General features: G+C 39.7%; 2 protein-coding genes across 19 annotated transcripts in view; one reads left to right on the forward strand and one right to left on the reverse strand.

Moving 5' to 3' along the window:
* The window catches only part of SDCCAG8 (serologically defined colon cancer antigen 8), a 108028-nt gene extending 98821 nt beyond the window's left edge, over positions 1 to 9207 (reverse strand). For 5 of the 7 annotated variants that reach the window (XR_003534307.1, XR_003534312.1, XM_027683951.1 and 2 more), the window contains exons 1-2: positions 9121 to 9207; positions 54 to 218 (exon numbers count right to left, since the gene is read on the reverse strand). Coding sequence is in view for 4 of the 7 variants with exons in the window: in XM_027683951.1 (XP_027539752.1) it covers positions 54 to 218; positions 9121 to 9193 (238 nt within the window). In the remaining 3 variants the exon portion in view is untranslated. Of the gene's footprint in view, positions 1 to 53; positions 219 to 8587; positions 8829 to 9120 lie in introns of those variants that run through there. The other 2 variants (XR_003534313.1, XM_027683944.1) reach the window with 1 other exon arrangement.
* Positions 9208 to 9263: 56 nt separating this feature from the next.
* The window catches only part of CEP170 (centrosomal protein 170), a 101059-nt gene continuing 87963 nt past the window's right edge, over positions 9264 to 22359 (forward strand). For all 12 annotated transcript variants that reach the window (XM_027684012.1, XM_027684003.1, XM_027684021.1 and 9 more), the window contains exon 1: positions 9264 to 9402. The gene's annotated coding sequence lies outside the window, so the exon portion shown is untranslated. The remainder of the gene's footprint in view (positions 9403 to 22359) is intronic.

Consider the following 22359-nt stretch of genomic DNA (forward strand, 5'->3'; position numbering starts at 1 on the left):
ATTATTTTAATTTCTAAAAATGATTAAACCATTTGCTTTCAGAGTAATCTTACCTGCATGACTGTGCTGCAGTTCCTGCCTGGCCGCATTCCCACAGTCATCATTTTCCTTATCCGCATCATCACTGCCCTCGTCCACAGAGGACTGGTCAAATCCAATGTCATCCTCACCTTTTGCCAAGGCATATTTCAGTTGATGGATGCTTTCAGTAGCACGTTCTGAAAATAAAAAAAAATAATCACATCATTAGCCACAATAAGCAACATAAAAGAAAGTATTTACTGACTGATATTTTAATTGGAAAAAACATGAGAGAACTAAAAGCTTCCAGCATGTGTCTACCTTGACTACTTGACCTAAACTCAGACATTGAAAGCAATTTCCTAATTCAAACAGCCAAAACAACTACTATATTTACAAAAGACTTGCTAAATATTTACTAAATATTCAAAGAAGCAGCTATAAATAGCATCTTAGCCCCTCAACACATTAGGATTCTGCAGCAGCACAAATAATAATATACCTGACCCTAGAACATTTCCTAACATACACACTTTTTGTACTTTTCAATGAACCTAAAGCTCATGCTGTATTTTATACAACATGGAGGAGTGGGAACCAGGAACAATATTTTTTCTTTCTTATGATGCCACCACACATTACAAAGCAATGTGTCACACAACAAAACAAATACCTAAGTATATAAACTAATAATTCAGCAAACTGAGCCAACATAAAACAGTTACTTAATAAAGACTGATGACTTCTGAACAAGTGGGAAAAATAAATAATAACACTATTCTAGAAAAAAAAACCCCAAGACACACAACAGAAAACTTTTTTCCAGATAATTACAAATATTTTCAAGAACTGACCTACTGACAGTAGTGGTCTTTTCTAATGTTCAGTATATTTTTTTCTTATATTTCTTTTTTAAGAAATTTAATTTTCTTATATTTCTTTTTTAAGCTGACTTCACAAAAAACCAAAAATTTGCCAGTCATAAATGCCATATCCCTCTGATACAGCTTAACATTTCCAATGTGCCAGAAAATAAATTTGAGAGATTTGTAGCCGAGAGATGACAACTGAATTGGAAGTCACAAAATACGGGCTTGGTTTTAGATAATGATATGTCTAGTTCACACCACAGGATCTCGGACAACTCACTTATTACTTCTTTCTTTCAACTGCCTGTGTAGTTGGAAGATGAGTATTTCATTTCACTTCCCTTTAAGCAATGTATTATACTAACTAGAAAAGACAGAGTAGTAACCTAAGTAGTATGGCTTCATGCAATGTTCAGCAAAGCAGGATCTGCTGTAGTACCAAGTGAACCAAGAAAATGACCTGTACATCAGTCACAGAGGGTACACACTTGGTGAGACAGTCCTCCAACATGATTCACAGGCACTTTATCATGAATACAGGAAGACATGTTTCTTTTACATTTCTCCTAAGTAATGTCACAGTCATGTACGACTACCAGTCAAAACTACACAAAATCAGAAAAGTTCCATTAATAGTTAACTGTTACTAATTTAAAATGAAACAAAAACTCACACTCTTAAAACCTCACTTGACTTCCAGAAACATAAAATCATAGCCATTTTCTTCATTTAGCCCTAAATTCTTTGGAGGGCTATTGTCCCCTAAGACTATCATGCATGAAACATTTAGGTATAACTGCCCACAGAACAGGAATTTCACTCTTGTGAGTCAAGTTTACAAGGTAACATCTTCTACTGGAGCAACTGCTACAACTAGAAAAATGGTAACCTTTGCAACACATATCCTTAACTTATTTTTACATGCTTGTAATTTCTAAATTGATATGATGCATAAGTAACTGAAAATATATTTACGTCACTGGCAAAAAAAAAGTTTAAACAAATAAGCACAGTTTATTTGTTATTCTATCTATTTGTTAGATAGAATTCAGAAGACATGCCTCAGAGTATAACATATGTTGCTGGTTACAAAAATATTAATAGCTCCTTTCTTCCAAAGGGAAAGGTAAATAGCAGTTCAAGTCAGAAAACAAAAGCTAGATATGTATTTCTGCCTTCACTTTACCTATCTTTTTCAAGTTCACATCATCCTGACTGAAGCTTGGAAATTGATTTTTTTGCCCACTCTAATGATTTTCACCATTTTTTCGGTCTTCTTCTCAGCTTGGTTGTAACTTACCAACAGCTTATAAAATATAAATAACACCCCAAAAAGCATTATATTTAAGAACACGGTTCTCAGGCCAGTATGCCAACCATCACTCTTTTTTTAGCAATGCTAATTTTTAATGAAAACCTGACCCATTTCTGACCTATTAATCTTCTCTCAGCATTTATTTTTAAAGCCCAGTAATCTTATGGCTGACATCATGTCTTTTCATTTTCGGGTACTCCACCCTTTAATAAATTTAACGCAAAAGAAGACATAAAAGGCACATTTCAAACAGTCATAATTTAGTATAACAAACCCCCAACACAGTTCACAAGGCAATGACTCAAAAAAGAGGGGTTTAGGTCAAATATTTCTCTTTTGGCATACTTATGCTATTCATCCTTTCTTAAGCATTCCAGGATGCTATGAGGGTGGGAGAGCTAATTGAGAAATGCCAGAAGTATCTCACTGATGCAATGGCTTAGATATTTAGCAAACTATGTTGCAAATAGTTGTTGCCAAGAACTGTTCAATGCCGTATTTTGTGGTGTTTTATCTGATAGCAATAAAGTTCCTTCATTTCCCTATTCACCGTAGATGTCTGTCAGAGGACCTGAGTATCAGTATTTGCTCCACAGCCAGTGACAAACAACAATACAAATCAAACCAAAACTAAACAAACCCATATATATTGGTTTTTCCTAAACTTCTGTCTTTGTAATATTAAAGCTTCTGATCTCAAAGGTGGTACTTGATCCACAAAGATAGCATAGATCTTCTTACACCATGTATTCTTCTCCCATAAAATACACAGGACAGTCAGTAACAGTGAAACACATTAAAACCATTATCGATGGGACACTGATGTCTGGGGGTTTTTTTTGACTACTCTTTCCCGCCTCTGGAATAATGTCACCACATTCCTGAAAGCTTCATCAAGTATTTGCTTAAATGTCTTAAAAGCTTGCCTATTTCCAAATTACAAATGTTGCTGCCATAAGCAAACCACTCGCCACTGAGAAACTGGGAGTCAGGAGTTCACGATGGTGTGGCTTTACATACAACAAAGAAGAGTGGAACTGGATGTGTAAAAGGGAATAAGTACATTATAGCACTTTTTTTTCCAAAGTAAGGGATGCATCAGTGAGTGGAAAGGTTATGTTGTTGTTTCTGCCAATGTAAAAATATTCTTTTTAAATATGAAAGAAATTGAAAAAACCTCTGTGGATGAAAACGACTGGACACCAAAGAACCTTTGCTTAAAGGTTAATAATATGATAATTTTTTAATTAATTTAGAAGTAATTAATTTTTATGTGCTCCCACAGTCAACTTAACTTCTTCATTTAGGCTACTCCTGTAAAAATACATTTTATAGAAACAGGACCTCAGTAAAACCATATTACAGAAAACTGCTCACATGTAGTCCTACAATTTGCATATCAAAATCAATCAGCATCTTTCTTTTCTACATCTTAACAAGACTCTACAAACGAAATCCAAACATGTGTTCCTGTTCTATGATAAAACATCATTGATGCGCTATTTCCTATAGGAACAGCTGAGGATATAATAGAAATTGGACTCGTGTGTTAAAACTTCAAAAAACCCACTTGTTTGTTTAAAACTCTTTGGTTTTCAGTGTTTAAAGGATCTGAGACAATTATGAAAAATGGCAAGCTAGCACCCAAACCTGAGGAATCAAACTCAATACATTAAAAAAACACAAAAAAACAATTGCTCCATAAAAATGCTATCAAGTTGTCAACTATCATACATGAATCCCAGGTAGTACGTGACACAATGGACAGGCAGACAACTTATCTAACACCTTAGCAATATAGAGAAAGAAATATATTACTGTTTATTATTTCAGAGACAGAAGCAACCAGCAATCCTAATCCAGGATTATTCCGGGTACAAAGATATTCCTACCCCTCTATTCATCTAAACTTGAATGCAACTCTGGACTAGATTAAGTTCAGTTAAGCATAATGCTTTAAACAAAACCAATAGAGCCATGACTGAAACATTAATTAATCTTCAAAAATAACATGACACATATTCTACATGATGAATAGAGATACTTATCTGCCCTGAAAGAAGCATTGATAACTACGGTTATTTTCTGTACTCATTTTAACTACAAAATCTAAGTATTACCCCCTGAAAATATAATATAGGTATCCTTTTTCCATAGAAGTATCTTTGTATAAATATAAATGGTAGATTTTTTTTTTAATACAGGAGTGTCAATCCTACTGCTGAACAACATTTTTTTACATTGGAGGCACAGTAAAGATCCATTCAACTTGTCAAAAAAAAAGAAAAAAAAGAAGACAGAAGACAGAGTCAGGAAACTCTGAAGTAAAATGCAACATGAAGAGGTAGCTGTATCTCCAAAGTAGTAATCAGCTTGGGGGGAAACAAAAATACTTTAAAAAAATAATTAAAATAAAAATCAGTGTAAGAAAAATTTGCCACTGAAGTGAAAACAGGAAAAAAAAACAGAGAAGGCATTGAACTGGGTTAGCATTGCCTGAACAAGAGATGTTTTTTCAGACACTGCACAAGACTGCTTAAAAAGAGTACTCCTTTAAATGAAAGCACCAAAGTTATCTCATTCATGAACTCGGAAATGCCATAGAAAATACTCTGGGAGCTAATGGAGAGTTTAGCAAAGGAACCAACCATCCAAAACAACAGAATTGCCTGAAAGACATGGAAAATAACTCCAGCTGGTAGAAGCATTAAGCAGCATAAATTAAAGAAAACAAACTACAACTGTATGAAAAAGTTGCTGTAAGTCTGCCATCTAAAGCTGACAGTCCAGTTCTAGTAATGTTTACAGGAACATGAAGTTACTGGCTATAAATTCAATAAACAGCTTCACTTTCTGATATCTCATGGTTCCCAATCAGAAAATGGTCTTAGAAAGTCAAAGAAGAAGGAATTACACCAATTCTTTAGGCCTTAAAAAAATTATAAACTTATGTGAAACAATAACTGACAAAACAGACAATTAGACAAGTTAGTGAAAACAGAAAGATTATGACCATTCAAAGAAAACTTTCCTGTGCAAAAGTATATCAACTTTTACTTAGTTTCTATTGACAGTTAAAAATCTAAAATATACATCATGTACCTCTTCTGAGATAGCACTTCAGCCAAGTAGCTGCTGAAAAATACTGAAACAGAGAATTTGCTTATAAGTGTTTTTTTGAGGTTTTTTCCATCCTGGAATTTACTTATCATTCTGACATGCAGCTATTCTTCATTGGCTGCCAAACACAGGCATGCTACCATGCTAGTAACATACTGTATGGCAGTTTTGAGACTAAAAGTATCCTATCAATTACTACCTGTGCTGTTAGGATATTACATGCAACAATGAGCAACACCAGGCTGTTCATTAGCTAGGCCTCAAAAAGTCCCAAGATGTATGTAACGCTCAGATATTTCAAAATAATGAATCCTTTTAATTTGGTTTCTTGGACTTCATTGTTGCTTTGCATTATATGAGAACTAAGTGGTTTTTCAACACAGTTTTACCAAATTACCATCTTTAAGAGAAAAGTGTTCTCTGGAAAAGTGTTCTCTGGAGCTGCAGTATTCATTGTCATGAGTTCCTAAACCAGCACTTTTTGCAGAGCATAAAGCACTTGCCTAAGGTATGGAAACCCTCATGTGTGAAAGACTCCCAAGCATTTCTCAGTTCCTTCTGCCAGATTCTCCACCCTTAAATGAACATTATGTGTTCAGAAGAAGACTTAGAAACAACTACCAAATAAAAATAAAAAGCCTAAGCAAAAAACCTTACAATTATAGATTACCATTTAGAGTGTAACTCTTGGCTGGTTCAGTGTCATAGCTAACTTGGAGAGATGGTAACTGGGCCACATGCTCATTTTTCCTAAGATGACTCTGCCTTCACATCTCTCCTACTTTATTTTTGAAGTTGCATAAAGCAGCCGCAACATAAAAGTTTATTTGTAGAAGTCCTATATTTTCATCAGTTCCTCTTACAGTTTGCATCTTCGTTCTCTGAAATTACATAGGACACCGCACTCAGTAATGCAGTGGAATACAGAACATAATTTCCACAATTTCTTAGGGCAGATTTACAAGACGACTGTACCTAAAAGGGATGGACTCCCCCTCCTCTTATACTATCTCTGGCCCAACAGTGAGCCAGTGCTCTTTACTGAAAAGGCAGAAAACTCAACATAAAAAATAAGTTAAATGTTCTCTGTTTGAGGAACCAGGCAAATGCTAGAAAAAAAGAAGTGGGCTCTACATGGTCTTCTCCATTTAATTCTGCTGGGAGAAAACTGGAAAGTAACAGGAAGGCATCACACCCTGCTCTTGGCAATGGTGTAGTAGAAGGCCCATTGCACATTCACATTATGCCTGTAAATTTTTAGTTATTAATATGAATACTACAGCACACCACTTACTTTCCTTTACAAAATACCTCTACTCCCTTGAGAATAACTTTTTATTAGAAATGTTATTATCTCCTAAAGTTTTTAAGGTTCTTTTGGAATGATCTCAACTGTGTGAAAGTTCACACAGTAACCTAATAACCCCAGCTGTAAAAATACCACTCTCTTAACTCAGTACTACACACAGCATTACAGACTTTCATTATACGAGGTCTACACTATTTAGGAAAAGCTGCATTATAGAATCTTTGTTATTTTATCAAAGTCACTCTGTTGGGTTCTAAGACCCGTTAGGTCTTAATCAGATTTTTTGGTCCAGCTTTCTGCCCTTTGGCCACAGGACACAGTTTACTGAACACTTGGGCTCCCTGTCTTCTGAGGGATTTCCCTTTGCAACAAAGGCACTGAAATAATCAATTACTCTTTGAGAACTTATACACTCTTCCCTCAAACTGAGTAAGGCTGTAAAATGATTCTTCTGGTGTTCAGCATGGGTGGTGATAACCTGTTGCCATGTGTCAGCCTGGGCCCAGATAATGTCAAGCATTACAGGTAGTTTAAGAATGCTGCTTTTTGAAACCATCAAATAACGCCCAAGGCATGCCACCTGAAATTTCAGAATCCAGATGACAGGGACAATATCAATGTGAAGAAGAATCTCAAGCTGTACAACTATATAAGAAAAATAGGTAAAGAATCAGATTTAACCACTTTGAGAGTAATAATGATCTGTTTGTCCTACAGTAAATTCCTAACAGTGATGATGTGAGAAATGCTGTACAGCTCAAAGGAGTTAAAATTGTACATCACTGAGAAATAAAGAGGTTCTTTGAGAAATATAATGGAACTTAGGTTATATCACCATGCATTGGGGTTATGTTTGCAATATCCGACTGATTTCTACTAAAAGGCAACCCTGGATGTATGAAATCAAACCTATCTTGGCATTTTTTGAAAAAAAAAGTCCTTGTTTTCAAGAATGTAAAGGGAAGCAGATCACCAGAAGTTCAGGTGCTCAAATTATTTAACAAACATAATGGATCCAGTGTAAAGGGATCCAGTTAAAGATTAAATGCAAATAAGTTGAATGAACAGAATATGTGTCCAATCATTAGATATCATGAGCTCTAATAGTAGTCTTACACACAGTTAAACAGCCTTGATAATTGTCATTTTAGCTGTTCTACCTGCAAGTGTCAAGCAGCATTACCACCCTGCCCACTTCATCAACAGGCAAAGTAAATAGAAATTATTCTTCAAATTTCTCTCTTCTGGAACAAATGAAACATACCTTCCACAGAAAGAACTGATGCTATTTCAAGAAGGAAATACAAAATACTTGCTAAGAATCGAATAGGTATTTAAAAATATAAATAGCATCACAACAGGTCATGTGTGGGCACTGTGCCCAGAACACAACTATTTTCGTCAAGTGGGTTCACACCCACAAATTACCTAGAGGCTTTCGTCAGAATTTGGACACTTCCTCTGACTAGTCAGTGACTATCTGAAAGTTGGTAAAGCCCAGGTGTCACAGCTGAGAGACTGAAGTGTTCTCTGCTAAGGTATATACCTTGCTTCATGGACAAGGCGGCTGGTACAAAAACAGTCAATGACGTGGGAAATAATCAGTCCCATTATAATCAGTTCGTGCCCTCATCTTTAGCACGACTAGAATCCGATGCCTCAACGGCGGCCAAAGGCCTCACAGGGAGCAAAACCCCACCTGAAGCAGCAGCGGCCCCATCCAAGCCAAGTTACGATGGGACCAGCACGTGTCACAGCACTCACAGCCACGGCCATCGGCTGCGGAGAGGACCAGGAGCAACTTCAGTACCGCCGCCGGGTGCCGCGCCGCCTCACCCTGCCCGGCCGCTCGGGAGGCGGCGGGACGGCGGCGCGCCAGCCGCGCATACCAGAGCAGGGGCGGTCGGGCGCGGATGGAGCAGTTCGCCCTCACCCCGCGCCAGGGCCGCTCACCTCGGAGGCGCCTCTGGTACCGCTCCAGGGACTCCTCCAGGGCGCGCTCCCCGCGGGGCGCCGGCATCAGGACGCCGCCGCTCCCGGGAGAGCCGCCGGCGCTGCCCCCCACACCGGGGAGCCCCAGTAGTTCCACTCGTCCTGCCTTCCCGCGGCGGGCTCCCAGAGGAACGACCTGCGCAACCCCTGCGGCTCCCGAGCGCCGGCCGTTCACGCCAGCCGCCCCGCGCCGCAGCCCAACCTGGCAACGCTGAGAGCCCGCCACGCCTCCGGGCGGCGGGAATGCCTCCGCCAGGACTACACGTCCCGGCATGCACCACGCCGCGAGGGGCGGGACCCCCCGGCCGCCCCCGCCCACCCCCGGCAGCGGTGGGAGGGTGGTCGCCGCATCCTCTCTCCCCTTTGTTGTGGATCGCGACCGCGCTCACGCCTGCGCACAGCGCAAGTCCGCCCGCCCGCGCCCTCGGGCCCGCAGCGGGCGCAGCGCCGGTCCCGTCGCGGCCGGGGCAGATCGGGCGGGAAGCGACGTTTACCTCCAGCCATCGCCCGCTCGGGGGGCGCCCGGTGCGCGGGCAGCGCTATTGTCTGCGGCCCGCGCAGGCGCATCGCGGCCCTGCCACCGCTCGTCCCCCGGCGCATGCGCAGTGCGGGCAGCGCCGCGGTGCCCGTTACCCGCCGCTATGTGCAGGGAATAACGCCGGGGCCGTTGCCAGAGGGACACCGAGCGCTCCGCCCCCGCATCCCGCGGGATGCCGGCTCGCTGAGCACCCGCTAGCGACGGCCCCTCCCCGGCGTGGCGAAGCCTCCTCGGAGGGGTGAGTGAGGATGATGCTGCTGCTGCCGCCGACGTCGCCCCGGGGTGCGGGTCGGGCGGGAGCCGTGGTGGGGAGCGGGGCCGCGGTCGCGCTGTTGGTCCGCCCGGTGCCCATTGTGCCAGGCGGCCCCGCCCGCCGGGACTGGGGGGGCTGCGGCCGGCCGAGGGGGACCCGGCACGTTGTGGGTCCCCGCCGGGCCCGGAGGTTGCGCCGCGCCCCCGCCTTCTCTTCTCCTTGGGGCCGGGGGACGTCGCCGCTGCCACGGGGCATCGCCTCAGGCGGGATGCGGGCGGCGCCCCCAGATCCCGCTGCCCGCGTGTCCCTGCACCTTTCCGCCTGCCGGGCGCCTCCGGCACACCCACCAGGGCCTGGGGCTAAGCTCCTGCCTCCCTTCCCGGGGGCGGATTTCCGTGATTCCAGCGGAGACCTTTCCAGAGCTTTAATTTTGTTTTTTTCGGTTGCCCCCTTTCACTGACCGCCCCGGGGCTGGAGGCGGCATGTTTCTCCAGATTTAAAAATCAGTGACACTCTTCGTTTGAGATGCGGCGTTTCCCCCGGTCTCCTTTGAAATAATGTCTTCTGAGAAAGGATGATGGAGAAAATCTGCAGGTTTTGCCTTTTCTCTTATTGCGTATTTTCACCCCACGAGGCGGGTCCCCTGTGCTCGAAAACACCTTCCCGAAGGGGTTAGCTTTTCGCTCTCGGGGCGCTTTCCCAGGGAAGACATGGAATCGCGGGTTTTTGTCCCGGGTGCCGAGGGGCAGCGCGGGGCCCACTTTGTACGGCGGCCGCGGGGCCGAACGGGTTACTGCGCTAACAAAAACCCGATGGCGATTCTCGGCAGAGAGCGCGGCGCAGCGGAGGAAGCGGGAGGGGAAGGGAGGGGAGGGGCGGGGCGGGGCGGAGGGCGCTCCCCGGGCCGCCCCCCCGGTGCTCCCGCAGCTGCCGGGCATCAGTGCCCGTGCGAGCCGGGAGCGGGGATGGCGTGCCCTCGTTGGTATTTTGAGGGCCTTGTTAAGATGAGCCAACAATTAGCCCATCAGTGCTTGATGGAAAAAAATGGGCTGTAGGTGCTTATGCTGATGAGTTGCAGATACATAAGGATCGCGTTCTTGTGACAGGAGATTAGGTAGCATCCACTGATCTGCACTTGGAGGAAATTATTTTCTTCCCTGTAAAAGCAAAGGTGCTCATAAAATATTTAAGTACTTTGAAAGAATAAGGCCTGTTCTAGCGCTGCGATGATCATCTTTTTTCCTTTGAAATGCCATTCAAAGCATTGTGACAGTCTTCATGGCCTTGGGCTTGTGTCTATAATGTGATGTGTGGGATGGGACAGTTTTTGTAAACTGAACTAAGACATGATTAAATATGCTGTGATTTCCTATGATTAATTTCCTCTGGGAATTACTTTATGTCCAGATGCTGAGAAGTCTGTCTTACTGAACTCTGCTAATATGAAAACTCGTCAACTTTATATTTTATTTAGCGGGGGAGAAAATTTAAATATAAACACCACAAAGAAGCTCCCTTTACTCTTGGATTATCATTTTCCTTAATTCTTTGTCACCTTCATGTAAATGTTTTGTTGTTGTTGGCTTTTTTTCCCTTTCCTTGTCTGAAGGAGATCAGGAAGGCTGTCTGAATAGAGAGAATAATGCAGCTGGGGATACACGGGATTTTGTCCAAATCTCATTTGTAATGGATCAGATAAAAATGTTTTCTTTAATTCTTTTGAAGATAAACATTCTGGCATATCATTTGTTACCAAACTTATTTCATCGTGGTAGTACATTTGTTTGGTTTTTTTGGCCGTGTGGTGGGTTTTTCCCATATCTATTCTTTTGAAAAGAACAACGGGTTCTTCCTATATTGTGCTTCATCAGCTGTAATGGACTTGATAGGCAAAATTTTTTAAAAATTCCGGTGATAATATACCAATCAGAAAAGATCCAGCTTGTGAAAATGAACTGTCAAAGGCTATGTTCGGTTGTAGGTGGGAGCTTGGAAGCTTCCTCAAATGACTGGAATGAAACCCAAGGCATGAGTAGTTGCAGACGTGGATTTTGCAATACCATTTCCACTTTTTGCAAATGCAAGGAAAAGGTATTTAATGTATATCAATACCATCAGATCTCCTCGAGCCTCCTAAAAGGACAGTTTCCATGTTAGTGCTGCTTTTCTTAGCTTTGCGGGCAGAGTGGAACTGAGGTAGAACAGATTGTTTTTACTTTAGCTAGAAAGTAAGGAAAAACTGAGAAATTCTGGTTTTCCTGTAGAAAATTCTGAACAAGGGAGTCAGACATGGAATCCATGAAGATAGGAGAATTTCTACAAGTAAATTCTGCTATCTACTCTAGCAAATGCAAGATTGTAAAAGGACACAATGGCATACACTTCCCTCTCTTTGGAGAACGTGCTACATAACATCAAAAAAATTGATTCTGTTTGCAATTTGAGAAAAGGAAGTTGTTTGTTACTGAGGGATGAAGCATCAAATCTGCTAGCTTGGAGCTGCGTTAGATATGTGTATCTCTTCTAAGGTACACATCTTCACTGCACTAATTGATCCTGTGGGGGTCTTTCATTGTCTATTGGGTTTCTAGTGCTCTTACCGAATGCCTGCATGTCTTCCGTTCTATTATTGATCCTTCTGTATCTACACATTTTCAGTGGACTGGTCCACAGAGAGCAGCTTCCCTCAGTGCACGATGCTAATGTTTCCCTGGATCAGAGTCCATCTAGGGCATTGAATGGGACAGGTGTCATGGGGAAAAATAGTATGTGATCAAGTGACTTAAACTGTAACATAATGCATGTAAGTTAGGGTGGGAAGAGAGTAAAAACTACTTGTTTAAACTATTTCATGTCTGTCTGTTGTACAGTTATATGTTCAAAAAAATATTGAAATAAATTGCAAATGCTTAGTTCTCTCCTGTAGTTTAGTTTCTCTGACTCTACCACCAAAAAGCTGGGATGCTGTTTTTATTTTACAGGTGCATTTTTTTGTAGAATGATCTTTTTAATTAAAATTGTGTTTGACTTTCAAAAGACCTCATATATTTTAAATTAATATATGTGATTTTCTATCATATATTATGTAAAACCTGCTTGTCCTAGGAGTTTCAAATAAAAGCCACAAATATGTGTGCTGTACTCTGCTGCATCACTGTAGTTGAAGTGTGTCGTGCAGGCTCTTAGATGCAGGTAAGAAGTAAGTCTGAGAGTAGATGGATATTAAAGAGACTGAGTAGCAGTAGCATGCCTCTGCATGGAGTATTCCCAGTTACTCACTCTTCCCTGGTTTTGGTACAGCATGGCTGTACTGCTCTATTGCAGTGACTCTGGTAGTTTTCTAAGTACCTGAGAAGTTAATTCACTCCACTAACCGAGCAGAACACTATTTCTTTTCTTTTTGTTTTGCTTTTTTTTAGTTTTTTTTCTCTTTCTCCCTTGGATTAGCAAATTGAATTATCTTATTGTGTGGTCAGATGAGTGCCAGAGCAAGTACACAGAATGGGGACAGCAGTGTCAAGCCAGGAAGAGAAGAATACTCATTTTTCCAGTAGCAAAGATACATGTAGTCTACTTTACTGTCCTCCGTGGTTGTCCTCTGTGCCACTGTAGGCTACTGCAATCAGAGAGGAGGCGGGTTATGCATAAATCCAAGAAAACAAAATTAATAAGATTTGTTCTTGTTATTAGTCTTTATTTGTGGTCCTTGATATATAAAATGCCCACAACCACAGACATATCACTGGATGAAAAAAATATTTCTCTGTAAAGTAAGTGTTAAAAGAGGGACTAGAAGTGTTTCTGTTAAGCTTTGTGGCCTTTGTACTAGGATAAGCAGGATTTTTGTGCCAGACTAATATTGGTATCTTCTCCTTTACAGAATTTAAGGATGTAAATTTTCAAATATTTTCATAGTTTTCGTCTTTGCTACTTACTAGGTTTGACACATGTGGTTTTTGTGAATTGTAGAAAACTGCTATTAGGTATATGTTTAGAGAAATTGTTTTTATTAATTCAAAACAGAGATTGAACCATAGTCTCTCTTTTTATCCCCTGAATAGAATATATTCTCAGTAAAACATGATAAATTTTTCCCATATGAATTCAACATATCTGTAAACTTTGTTTCTCCTCTGAGAAATTGTTCCTGAAAAAATAGACTTTTCCTTTGCTAGGTGCTTTGTAGAGCTTCAGCATCCTTCACTTGTGGGCCTAGTAGGCTGATTCAGATCCATCAATGGCAGCCCTCTTATTGCCTAGCTTCTTTGGTTGGTTCTGCTGCATTTCTTTCAGCAGTTGGTGTTTTTTTTCTTTGCTTGTTTCTGTTCTTGTGAACTAAAATGTTTTATATTCTGATCTAGTCCATGAAACTTAAGAGGGTATTGTTCGTGACAAATAGCTGAATCTTTTGAAGTCTGTGCGGTGGTTTTTCCAGATGTCATCTTATCTCATTCTGTATTTCATTCCAAATGAAATTCTGGTTCTGCTCGTTTTGTTTCTTTCCAGGAAGAACTGCAATTATTGAGCTTTTCAGAGACATAATTACAGAAGTGATGCCACTCCCTGGCATTTCCAAGATGTTTCTTTGTGCGCAGAGTATTTAGTTAGTCTTCAGCTGTGGTATATGAAAAACTTGTAATCAATCCATTAGCAGATCATTATGGTCTGAAAGTAGTAATACACTCAGTGCATTAAATCAGATGTACTTGTGACTTTTCCCTCAAAATTACATGCGCAAATAATTTTGTTGATGGTCTTTCTGTTGAATTGCAAATATTTGGCCATCTAAATATGCATTCTGTTCTGTGTTCAAAACCAAAGCCTTTTCAATTATGTCTTGTTTGTCCTCTCGTAGTGGATTGCATTTCAAAATTAGGAAGAAAGCGACAGGAAGCTGAAATGTCATGATATCTTCTCTGTTTTCTCATGAACATACATTTTCCCTGCTTACATTAATCTTACCTTCTCTTCTCTGCCCCCTTGGACTTAAGCTGACTATTTAGTCCTGTGGAGCTGTACCATCACGGGAATCTCGAAGTCAGGAAGTATTCTACTTAATTTTATAATTTTAATTTACGAAAGAGAATGGGTAATATTGTAGTTTTACTTCTTTTTTTTTTCTTTTAATTTTCATAAGAATGGCCACATAGATGGACCTTTTTTCTGACTCATACCCAGTATCTTTTCTCCAAGAATAGATATAACCTGGTGCCAAGGGAGAGTTAAAAAAGGTGCAAGCAATATATGGTAATTTCTGATAGTCTTCCATCTATTTTCTGCTTGCAACTTTTGGGTCGGGTATAGTTCATATTAAGGATTGTTCCTTCCACTTGATCTTCGTTTCTTCAGCTGTGTTCACTAAAAATGGCCTCATTTTTTATTCATGTTCAGCAATATATCAACTTAATTTAATAATTAAAATCTTGATTTTTCTACATATTTTGTTATTACAAAAAAGCTGCCCCAGTTTTGTGAGATTAATGATGATTATACTTTCGCTCATTCATCTCCCCATTCTTTTTATTGTACTTGGCTTCCAAAGGGGATAGTCATGTAAAGTGAAGGTGAAACCCTTCCTTTAGGAATGACTTTTTGAGGTGATTCCAAGTCAAAAACACATTTTGAATTTTAGCTTTAAGCTGCCTGAGAAACTGGCCATTACAAATATTTTTTTAAATTTTAAGCAGAAGTTATTCAGGAAGCCTTGGAGGAACCACTGAGAACTTGTTGTTTAGCTTTTGGATTAGCAGGGAGTTTTGAAGAGTGGTGGCAACTGGTTGACATAAGAATTATGGAACCACTGCATTTTTTTTCATGTTATGGATGATACTGCCCTCTGTGGTCATTTTGTGTTTTGTTTACTATCACAGTTCCTGTTGGTAGACATAATAAAAGGTGTTTTTCAAAAACTGTTTTTCTTCTAAATGCTGCTCAGTCATCATGCTCTCGTAGTTGTTTAAACATCATACTAATTATTTTATTAGGCCATACTGGTGATAATTGGGTAGAGCCTTTATTTCTTTGAAGTCTACACTAACTTGAATCTTTAGCAACCTTAGTGAGATTAATTAACTTAAAGTATGCCATAATTCATGCCTATTTGTTAAAGTGAATGTTTTTATTTTTGTCTGTTACCATTTTGATCACAAATTCAGTAGCATATTTTTAATTAATCAAATCCTAATTAATCTGCTACTAAATACACCTTGTTATCTCTTGACAGGACAAGAGGGAATGGAATTGAAAGAGAGTAGGTTTAGATTAGATATTAGGAAAAAATTCTTTACTGTGAGGGTGGTGAGCTGTAGCTGCCCCAACCCTGGCAGTGTTCAAGGCCAGGCTGGAGGTAATCTGAGCAACCCAGTCTAGTGAGAGATGTCACTGCCCGTGGTGGGGGGTTGAAACTAAATGATTTTTAAAGTCCTTTCCAACCCAAACCATTCTATGATTCTTTTCACACCAGCTGCAGTCCTAAAATATTGCGAGGAATCCTATGTGTAACTTTTTCTTGCTCAGTGCTCTTTTGAGAGTTGCAATTGCATGACCAATATCGATCCTACAGATACATTTTATGTAGCGTATCTGAAAGAGGCATAAACTCATCAAGATCTGTAATGCCAGTTGAAGAATGGAAGCATATGGACATTTTTCATCTGTTGAAAACAGATTCCTGATATAGGGAATTGTCTCCACTTGTTTTGTGGGGAGCTGCAGAGAGGCTTCTGATGAATATGCCTTTTTTTTAACATTTTTTTCTTCTTTTCTAAACAGTACTGTGTGGCTTTGTTCTCTTCAGTTTTCATCCTAGTTGGAGAACAGTAAGAAAGATAATGTTGCTGGCACAATGCTGGAATTAGTGAAAAGGAGTAGTTGGATGTAGTCAGTAGGAGTATTGCAAAAAAGAGTAAATATTTAAAAGAAAACCCTTCCCAAAACCAAAACAAAACTAAAAAAGAGAACACCAAGAGTGAGCAATGGAAAACTACATTTACACAAAAAAAATATCAGGCTGAACTTAAGCTTGGACTTGAAAGTCCAGAGATATCACAAAATTTTTTTTTCTAAGTTTGGCGGTAACAATATTTGAAAAAAGGTAGCTATTGCAGAAAACATTGCTGTTTTCATTAATCACACTTTGCCAATTTGTTCTGAATCTTTGTACCGTTTGTTTCATTGTCTTCTTTTCTCATTCAGAATTTTATTTTTGACTTCCTTAAGTATGAGTAAATTTCTGGCTGCCCCAGGTCTCGGCGCAGTCAGTGGATCTTCAGGTACTACAGGTGACTTGCGTGTATTAGTAGGATTTGTTTTTGCATAACAACGCAAGGCCCAATATAATTCTATTGCATTATATTCTTTAGCTTGCTGTAGGAAGTTTATTGCTTATCATTAACCAATACTGTCTCTTTTATTTCCTAAAATAAATATTTCTTTCTCCAGTGTTTGCAACTTCTAAATCACAGATAATTAGCTTGCATACTGCATGTGTATTTTTTTTACTATTCCTTAAACAAACGCATCCCCTTGCTTTTTCTCCATTTTTGTGGCCTGATTGCATTTTCTTTAGCATACTTCCTGGCACCTTCAGCTGTCAAAATTAAACGTGTTAGGTGTTGTGTTGTTGAAGCTGCAAATAGCAACAGTCAACTTCCTCCTTAGGGCAGACTGATACTCCAGAATCTGGTTTGTATTGAACTCTTGGAAGATTGTCATTGCACGTAGATTGTTTCAGGGTGCTGCCTGGTTACTTGCTTTGAGGAGGTCAGCATTTGTAGCAGAACTAAGAACTAAATTATCCAGCAATCACCTTTCAGACCTGCACATAGTTGAAATGTTTAAAAGTTTTTTTTCATCATGCTTTGAGTTCTAGTTTGTTAAGAAGTGAGGAGTTTTTTTCTGCTGTAGTTTCTGATGTTGCTTTTATGATCTCAAATTTTACTTACCTCGTTTATGTACCCCACACAACAGCCATTTTCAATTGGTTTCATTAATATTACTGGGTATTTATTAAATGTCTGACAAGATGAATTCCTTTTGTTGTTATCTGGGCAGCCTAGAGCATATAGTAAAGTCTTTTGTATGGTGGCAGTAAAAAAAAAGTTGACCCATCAAGACATGAGAATGAACCAGGAAGTTCTGAGTCATTCCTTGTCCAGTTGAGGCAAATAGAAACCTTTAATTTAGGAAAAAAACAAACAAAAAACCCCAAAATAAACCATAATGTTATTTTTTAGTACAATTAATAAAATTAGTTCTAACAGCACTATGGGAGGAGACTAGTTTTAGAAGATTGAGATCCTCGAGTTCCTGGATTTTGTGAGTCTTTCCTTTGGTGCAGTTTCACTCCAAAACCAAGAAAAGCATTATGCTTTGCTATTTTTGTCTATTGTGGTTTTTGAGGGACAATGCCATTGACAAAAAAAAATTATTCAATAATGTCCGTGTATTGTTTTATTTGTATAGTTATTTCCATAGGAATTCTTCCTTTCTTTCTATTTAAGATACTGTTTACATTTGGAGTCACTGATCTAAATCAGATATAGAAGACAGACTGCATTAATGTATCATGAAGGGAGAGGCTAAAGATTAGATCGTTGGATTGGGGTGTGTTATAAAACACAGTCAAGGCAAGTGAAAAATAGAATAAAAATACACACTGAAACTTTTTACGAAGTATAGAGTTTTAATCTGTAATGGATAAATATGAAAAACTACTTTATATTTGAATAATAATTGTGGTGAAGCACTGAAACAGGTTGCCCAGAGAAGTTGTGGATGCCCTTTCCCTGGAAGTGTTCAAGACCAGGCTGGATGTGGCCCTGAGCAATGTGGAAGGTGTCCCTGACCATAGCAGCAGGGTTGGAACTAGATTATCTTTAAGGTCCCCTCCAACCCAAACCATTCTGTGATTCTATATTAGTAGTCCTTACAGTTACCGTAGACTTGTCTAAATATAAGAAGCCCTGTAAGACTTAGATGGATTCGGTGTAATTGCTGTGTGTTCTTGTAGCAGCCTAAGCAGACCTGGCCGCTGGCCTGGTCCTGCCCTGTTCTTCCCTTTTCTCCCACCCCTAACTGCGCAGCCCCACTCCTTTTACTTTAGTGCTAGATAGCTGTGTAGCTTCTGGGCACCATTCGTTTATGGGAGTGGAGAAAAGCACAAGAGTTATTCTGTCGCTAGTTGAACACTGAAATAGCCCAGCTCAGCTGCACAGCCACGTGTGTCCTGCAGCCAAGGCAAAGGGAGGAGTCATGACTTTGTGGCTGGAGCACTGCAAGAGGTTTGGGATCCTGACAGCAGAGAAACTGGCTTTGGCTGATGTGGAAATGCAGCTTCTTCACTTTAGCATTTATATGATGAGGCTTAAAACTGCTCATTTGCCCGTCAGTTGAGTCTTCAACACTAAGGTTGAGAATAAATCAATATAGTGAAGTTCTGGACATGCAAGCAACTTATGACAGGGTAGTCTGTGTATAAGTGTTGTACGTATTAACTTTGCAAAGAAACTCCTGCTGTGTGGCACATGCAGGAAACACAAGGTACTTCACACAAAGTAGGCTACTTGAGATTTGCCGCAATACAAGTGTGTATGCAGGAGCTGCTAATAAGGAAGACGTGCCACACTATAAATTTCACATCCCATACTGCTCCTATATTTAGACTTTAAATTTAATTCAGCTGCCAACTTCCTCATTTCAGCTAGTAAAACTTGGTCAGAGGCTGCTTCACTATCATAAATTCTGGATACACTAGAATTTTATCAACTTTTCCGATATTAAAAGCTGTGGAGAATTTGAAAATAAAATGTGTTTTTTGTCGCTCTCAGCAAACTTGCAAAAACATCTGAAAAGCACTTTGAAGTTGAGGATAAAATTTGAGTAAAAATCAGTCTTTGGAGCTCCGTTGTTCATAGAGCTTTTGTAACTACTCAGAATTAAAATACAAATAATAAAGGATAATTGTTTTGTCATGATTATTCAGTATTCTTTCATTTTTCATCTGCCTTTCTGTCTGCAAAAAAAATTGTAGGTTGGTAGTTTCTGGTATATTCTAGAGCAGCTGTTTCTAACTGTAGAGCTCCACTTTTGTGACAGTATTGGCAGACATGGTTGGACCATTATTGAAAGATCTCTTTAATCCATTGTGGTGCTTGTGTGTTTATACTCCCAATGCCACAAGAATGCACTGTTAAAAATGTTCACGTGCCTGGATAGGATGGTGCTCAACCTGTTCATCTTGGGGACCAAGTACAGGGAATATGTTTGTATTTTCTCTCTCCTTCCTCTAGCTTGTAATAGTACATGGCTTGAACATCCAAGGCTAAGGGGAAAAAACCGCTTCTGAATTTCCCAGCATTGGGAAAGCGCTTTGCTTTTGATTCAAAGTAAAGCAATTCTATTAAGATAAAATGGAGAGAAAAAAACATATGCAGGAGAACAAGTAATGTCTTGTTTCTTATGGATATATCTTGTGTCCCAAACTGTACCAAACCTCAAGGTGCACATGTACTCGCTCTTGTGCGCTTGCTTGGGAACCAGCAATATTCTGTGGGAAAAATAACCTGAGTGGCAAATGTCCTGCTAGGGCAGAGAGAGCACAAAGGAAACGTGAGAACACGTCAGCCAGTAGGCTGTAAGCATCACTTCCTCAGGTAACTAAAAATGGTTTCAGTAAGAGCTTTAATTGCTAACTGTGAGGTAGAAGGAGAATACAGTTAAAAATACCCTGATGCGCAGGAACTTCCACCTGAACATGAAGAAGAACATTTTTACTGTGCGGGTGACCACGCACTAGAACAGATTGCCCAGAGAGGTTGTGGAGTCTCCTTCACTGGAGATATTCAAGAACTGTCTGGACACAATCCCGTGCCATGTGGTCTAGAGTGACCCTGCTTGAGCAGGGAGGTTGGAGCAGATGACCACTGTGGTCCCTTCCAACCTTACCCATTCTGAGATTCTGTGAAACACAGTTCCAGCCTTTGAAAAGGGAACTCATAATGATCTGTCCTAATCAACTTCTTATGCTTTTGTCCATATTTAGTTCCATCTTAAAATGATTTAAAATATTTTTGGTAAACCAGAAGGTTATTTCTCTATTGCAGCAGCATGGTCAGTGTTGCTTAAACATACCTTTTGCTTTTTGAGTGAGCTTAATTAAGTTTCCAGTGACATTATTTTGTTGGAGACATAAAGTGAGTAACTTGTGTAGTAACTGTGGGTAGTTCTTGAAATAATCAAAATCCAAGCCCCCCAACTTGTTCACTGAAGTGCAGGCAAAAAGGGATGACCTGATCCCCTTTTGTGGTTGGGTTACAGTACCACTTCCTCATGTTTGGTTCAGTGCCTGGAGAATTGTGTGTAGAGTTTGGAGCTCTTCCCATTTAGCCTTCCCTTTCACATCTCTTCCTTTTATTTTATTTTTTTAAGGCAACTTAAAAAACTTACTTATTGAACTTACAAAGGAAAATATATATGGGTTTCCTCCCACAGAATGACGTGAATTCGAGATATCTGTCTATTGAAAGACACTCTTGCATTCGTTTAATAGCCTTTAAAAATATCTATAATATGATACTAATAAAAGCATTTTGTGGTGGTCTCCAAGTATTCTGAAGTTAACCAGACTTTTATTGTAGCATTCTGCAAAACATATTCTGAAGTACAAAATTAAGTTTATATCCCCAGTCATTCTTAAACCAACTTATAAAGGTCCACGTGAAAATAGTCTACTTACTTAGCAGTGAGAGCTTCTCATTGTGATTTAGCTGAGGGGTTGTAATCTACAAGTCCTTGCATAAATATATCAAGCTGCAAATTCACTCTATGTGTTAATTCTGAAAGTTTATACTGACAATTCACAAGCTGTTTGATCACATTTAGTAAATAAGAGATAGTAGAAGAGAGAGAGTTAAGACTTACTGTGCTAGTAGCTATATTACCATTAGTTGGCTGCATACTAGAAAGGAGTGAGTAGGCAGCACAAGCAGATGTGGAACAGCTTCTCTGCAGGAAAGCCATTTGCCAGGCACTAATTACAGGCTGGTTTAAAATCTTGGCAATAAGTAGTATTAATCATTAAAACCAAGGGTATTCATGTCATTTATGCAAATGCTTTATCCTGCTTTCTGTCTTGCCAAATTCTTAATACTTTCTTTTGGCAGGTGTTTTCATGTGATCTTACATTGAGAAGGTGTTTCTGTTACATTTGTTACCTTTCAGTTTCATTTCATGGGACGGAAAGAGATGGGAGGACACAGACATTAAAGAAGTTCCCTATTCCAAACTGCAAGACTAGATTTCTTTTGAATGACTTGGGCTCTTAACAAAGAACCAAACAAATAATTAAAATGTAAGGCATTTTAAGCCTTGTTCTACTCTATTTTTATGTGAATCTCAAGGAAGAGGAATAGATCTTAAAAATCAAGTCCCATGTTTTTGTCTGAGTTTGAAAAATGCTGAATAAAAAATCTGATCTCTTTATATCACAGCTACAGTACAAGTTTTTGAAGAATTTTGGTTTTAAGCTTGCCTTGATATTAAATACTTTTAGAATACCCATGTAGATCAACATAATTATGACACAGCATCAGTGAGCTTTTATATTATTTTTACGCTTTGTGCATGCACTTCAGACAGTGAAGATTGCGTAGAGCAATCATCTCTTACAACTTTAAGGCAAAATTTTGAGCCTTTGGTTGCTTTGTAAAATAAGTACATCTAACTTTTTTTTCTTTTTCTTTTTTTTTTTCTTTTCTTTTTTTACTGGAGTGCTTTTGTTACTGATCTTGGAACAAACAACTCAGTGTATTTCCAAGAAAAATACATCTGTGGACTTGGCTGTTGAGGGCAATTGCAAAAAGCTCCAAAGCATTCCATAAGGGAGAGGATAGAATGCATCAAATATTTTGTGTGGAGCCTGCGTTGGCATGATAAATATGTTTT

Source organism: Neopelma chrysocephalum, unplaced genomic scaffold (assembly GCF_003984885.1).
Source record: "Neopelma chrysocephalum unplaced genomic scaffold, ASM398488v2 Primary Assembly neopelma1_23, whole genome shotgun sequence".
NCBI classification, from domain to species: domain Eukaryota; kingdom Metazoa; phylum Chordata; class Aves; order Passeriformes; family Pipridae; genus Neopelma; species Neopelma chrysocephalum.